General features: G+C 27.0%; 1 protein-coding gene across 1 annotated transcript; it reads left to right on the forward strand.

The window, feature by feature from the left end:
* The first annotated feature begins 214 nt into the window (after positions 1–214).
* On the forward strand, positions 215–1346 carry LOC126235213 (matrix metalloproteinase-19-like). The gene is made up of 3 exons (XM_049943944.1): positions 215–844; positions 992–1182; positions 1241–1346. The coding sequence occupies exons 1-3, from the start codon at positions 215–217 to the stop codon at positions 1344–1346; spliced, it is 927 nt and encodes a 308-aa protein (XP_049799901.1).
* Positions 1347–4708: the final 3362 nt, after the last annotated feature.

Below are 4708 nucleotides of genomic sequence, written 5' to 3' on the forward strand. Positions count from 1 at the left end.
TTGACTGAGCATATAATAAGAGAATGAGCATGTAAAGATTGAATTTTTCAAGTGTATATAAAACTAGTGTTTCTTCTAGGGTACTGAAACACCCCCTTGTCAATTTTATTATTTGTTTTTAATCAAGGGCCGTGTTTATGACGTCTGAAATTTCATAATGCATAAAGCATAAAATATATTGATTAAGTAATATGTATATTTTTATAATATACAAATGAAGATATTTTTACTAGTGTTATTTTCACAAAAAGTAGTTGGAGATGATAGGAATACAGTAATAAAGTATTTAAATTATTTTGGTTATTTGGATATACCTGATAAAGAAACTACTCAAGTGAGAGGAGATGATTTTAGAGAAGCATTAACGTTGTTTCAGCTAACACACAATCTCGAAATAAGTGGTGAGATAAATGACGATTTATTGAATTTGATGAAAATGCCAAGATGTGGTGTAAAAGATCGGTTTCGTAACTATAGTGCTGCTTTATATAAATGGAATAAGAAATATATTAAATGGCATTATAAAGGTGCTACTAAAAAGGTATTACAATTAACAGATGCAGCATTAAATTTGTGGCAAAAATATATTGATATTAAATTTGCTCATGACAGCAATAATCCAGACATTTTAATTACAAATAAAAGAAGAAAACATAAATATGAAATTCATAACCATATACAATGTCCAAAACAACTATATGGGAAAGGTAACGTATTAGTGCATGCTTTCTTCCCAAATATGAATAATAATCCAGTAGAAATACACATGGATGATGAAGAATTTGGGTATTTAGAAATTGATACAAATACGCAAAAACGCCAAATAAATCTGTTTGAAATATTAGTACATGAGATTGGCCATGCTTTAGGTTTACAACATTCAGATGTTTATGGATCAACAATGTACTCTTTCTATAATGGTTCACATTCAGAATTACCTCAAGATGATATTAACGCTATTCAAAGTTTATAAGGTAAAATATCACCACAGCCTCCTACACCAAAAATAAGTGTAAGCTTACCTACATCATCTACACTAAATGAACCAGTTGAATCATTATGTCGAAGTAAAAATATAGATCACTTATTATTTGCATATGGAAAATTATATATTTTTTATAAAAAGTGGATGTGGATAGTTGATAATGATATAGTACCAAATTCACAACTAATAACAAATTGGTTAACATTTTTACCTCAAAATTTACAACATATAAATGGTATATACAATTTCACCTAGTGGTGAAATTGTAATAATTGTTGACAAAATTATCTATATGATTCATTTGCACACATTACAACAAATTTCAGGATTTCCAAAAACAATATTGATTACTGGATTATGATAAAATTTTAAATTAAACAGTATAGTAAACACATAGTCAGGTAGGACGTTTTTATTCCTTAATGAGTTTTTCTTTGCTGAGTTAGATGAGTGTAACTTTAAGTATAAAGTACGAGGTGTTATAAGTAGGCAATTTTCAGAATTACCAATATGTGTAAATTCTGTATTTAGATAGATTAATGGCATGCTGTATTTTTTTAAAATGTGATACATTTCATGAGTATAATGAATTCACAAAAAAGGTAATAAGAGCTGGTACAACTGATTTATCATTATTTGGAATAAATTGCTCATTAATACCACAGCTAATAAATACACTAAAAATACAATACATAGCTAGAAAATATCTCATTATAAGTAGACAACATAAATGGACAACAAATACTTAAGTTACTTTTATATAATAAATGGACAACAATAGGGAAAAGAAAAGTACAAAATGTAGTACCTTAAAGGATATAAATGAATTTGGAAAGAAATTAGGTAAACCAAGATCAATTTGTAAAAAATGAATAAATCAAGATCGGAAAAATAGCTACTCTCCTAAAAAAGAGATACCATAGATAATATGAAAAAATGTACCAAATGCAGTGTCTTAAAGGATATAAATGAATTTGGAAAGACATTAGGTAAATCAAGATGGATTTGTAAAAAATGTATAAATTAAGATCGAAAAAATAGATATTCTCCTAAGAAAAACAACACCAAGAAAAATGAAATAGAAAAGAGTAACACACAAAATGAAATAGAAAATATTAACCCATCTTTGCAACTAGTCCAAAGAGTTGAAGTTATCGATATACCAGATCTACTTGATTATAATAAATCTGATGATGATAATGAATATACACCTGAAAAAACCATACAGCAGTCACAAATATCGAGAAAAATATTTCATTAGGAAACTCTATAGTATCATGAAGATTGATCACATCGGTGCAGTTGTACAGATGTTTAATGGTACTGATATCGAAGGAATAACAGAATTATTTCTAGTGTTTAATCGATATTATAAAGGAAAAGCTTTACCATATAATTATTTCATTGTGAAAATAGCTGATTTGTTAAATATCGATCATAGTATCGAAATTGAAGATATAAAATGAAATGTTAAATTGTGGCAAGAATTTCTAGATATGAAACTATTAGAGAATATTCATGATAAGTTTTATTGGATTTTTTTTGGATACATAAATGGACAAAAATCAACTTGTAGCAAAGCTCAATAGTATCAATAAATGTGTACCTTTAATGATTTTAAAAGAGCTTGATACAAATCAACCATATGAAATTTCAAATGTAGAAAATGTGAATACAAAATATGGCTATAAAACCTTTTTCACAATAGATGATAAGATTAAAATTATCCTACCAAACAAGTATGCTAAAGCGGTCAGTTTGGAAGATAATAATACAGTTGTTGGAATAAAAATGAAGTATAAAGGTATGACTAATGAAACTCACGATATAGATTTTTATGTATAGTAAATGGATACAACCAAGAAATGTAGTCGAGGCAAAAATAATAAAAATATTGATGAATTTCATTTTGATAAATTTCAAAAAGATGGCCATCGCAATATGTGTAATCAATGTGCTTTTTTCTATGCTAAAAATATTATGAGAATACTAAGATAAATTATTTGACACAGTTGCATGTGAGTGTGGCAGTTATGTAGCTAGGTGTGAACTTACTCAACATTGAAAGTCATTAATTCATAATAAACTCATGAAGACAAAAAATTCTGAATAATCATTGTACTTATAAATGGGCAACAAATGTAGACAACAAAATATAACATTTTTCCCCTTTTAAATGGAGCTTTATGAGATGATGATTAAAGAGCTCAAAGATTTAGCTAAGAGTATAAATCTTAATGGATACTCCAGATTAAACAAAAACGAATTGATACCGTTTATTGAAAAAGGAAGATCAACTACAACTAGCAGTATGAGTTCATCTAAGATTTAGATAAAACTCTTGGTATTAAATGCAACAGCAATTTAAAGAAATCAAAACGACTACCTAATATAAACTACTTTTTCAAATATGATGATGAAATCTTTCAAAAACCTAAACCACAAAGAAAAGAGAAAATAGTAAGTTTAGAACAAATATTTCCATTTGGTAATAAACTGTTTGAGCAAGAAATAGATGATAAGAAAATAAAAAAAGATGTATTTGAAATTAAAGAAATGACATGATGATTAATTCAAAAATTTAAAGCTTGGTTTATTGATTACAAAATTGTCTTTAATGATGATCATATTAATAAACTCAATACAATTGATGAAAAAACAGATTATATAACAAAAGCATTTAATGCCATGACTCTTGTAGCTAAAAAAAGAAATTTCAGAAGTGGAGATAAACAACACATAACAGTAAAAAATCCAAATATATCTTATACAATATCTACAGGATATAAAGCCTTAAATAATACTAAACAAGCTGTTCAAATTTTGTGTAATAGGCTTAGAGATATATTAACATCTGATGAGGCTATTGAAATAGCAGATACCTCTTTTAATATTCAAATGTTAGCAATTCCTAGAGGTAATAAAGGTAGTAAAATAGTAAATTTAGCTGATGATAAAAGAACTAAAGGATCTACTACAAGAATTAATAATAATGATAATTTATGTTGTCCTAGAGCAATAATTGTTGCATTAACATATCATACAAATTGTATCGTAGATAGAGAATTAATTGCAGGTGAGATTAAGAAAATTAGAGCAGAAGATAAATATAAATTACAAAAACATCTAACTACCAAATTGTGCAACCAATTAGAAGATTATATATGAAGAAGCATTTACACCCGAGGTCATTAGACATGTTGAAGAATTACTAGATATTCAAATAAATATTGAATGTGCTGAAAATTGCAACTCAGTTATCTATTGTGGAGCTGATAAAAAAATAAAGACATATTTGTATAAAAATCATAACAATTTTCATGTAATTAATAGACTGTCAGCATTCTTAGGATCATCTTATTAGTGCGGTATATGTAACGAAGCATATAAAAACAAAAATCGATATAGATATGAAAAGCAAGGAAAAAATCTGTATATTATGCAATAGCAAGGAACACGATACAATAGAAAATAAAGAATAGTGTAAAAGGATTTGTTTGAGATCTGAAGAACATAAATGTCGTTTTGAAATATGTAGAAATTGCCATCTTGAGGTTGAAATTAAAACACATCAATGTTACATGCAATATAAAAAACCAAAAGGTGGTTAATGTGTAAAACAAATAATTGATAATGAAGGTAACAAATATAAAGTCCAAGGATGTCATAATTGTAGTAAAAATGGTTGTAATGTTAATGGCAAAAGTAAAAATTATTATGTAT

This window comes from Schistocerca nitens, chromosome 2 (assembly GCF_023898315.1).
Source record: "Schistocerca nitens isolate TAMUIC-IGC-003100 chromosome 2, iqSchNite1.1, whole genome shotgun sequence".
In the NCBI taxonomy this organism is placed as follows: domain Eukaryota; kingdom Metazoa; phylum Arthropoda; class Insecta; order Orthoptera; family Acrididae; genus Schistocerca; species Schistocerca nitens.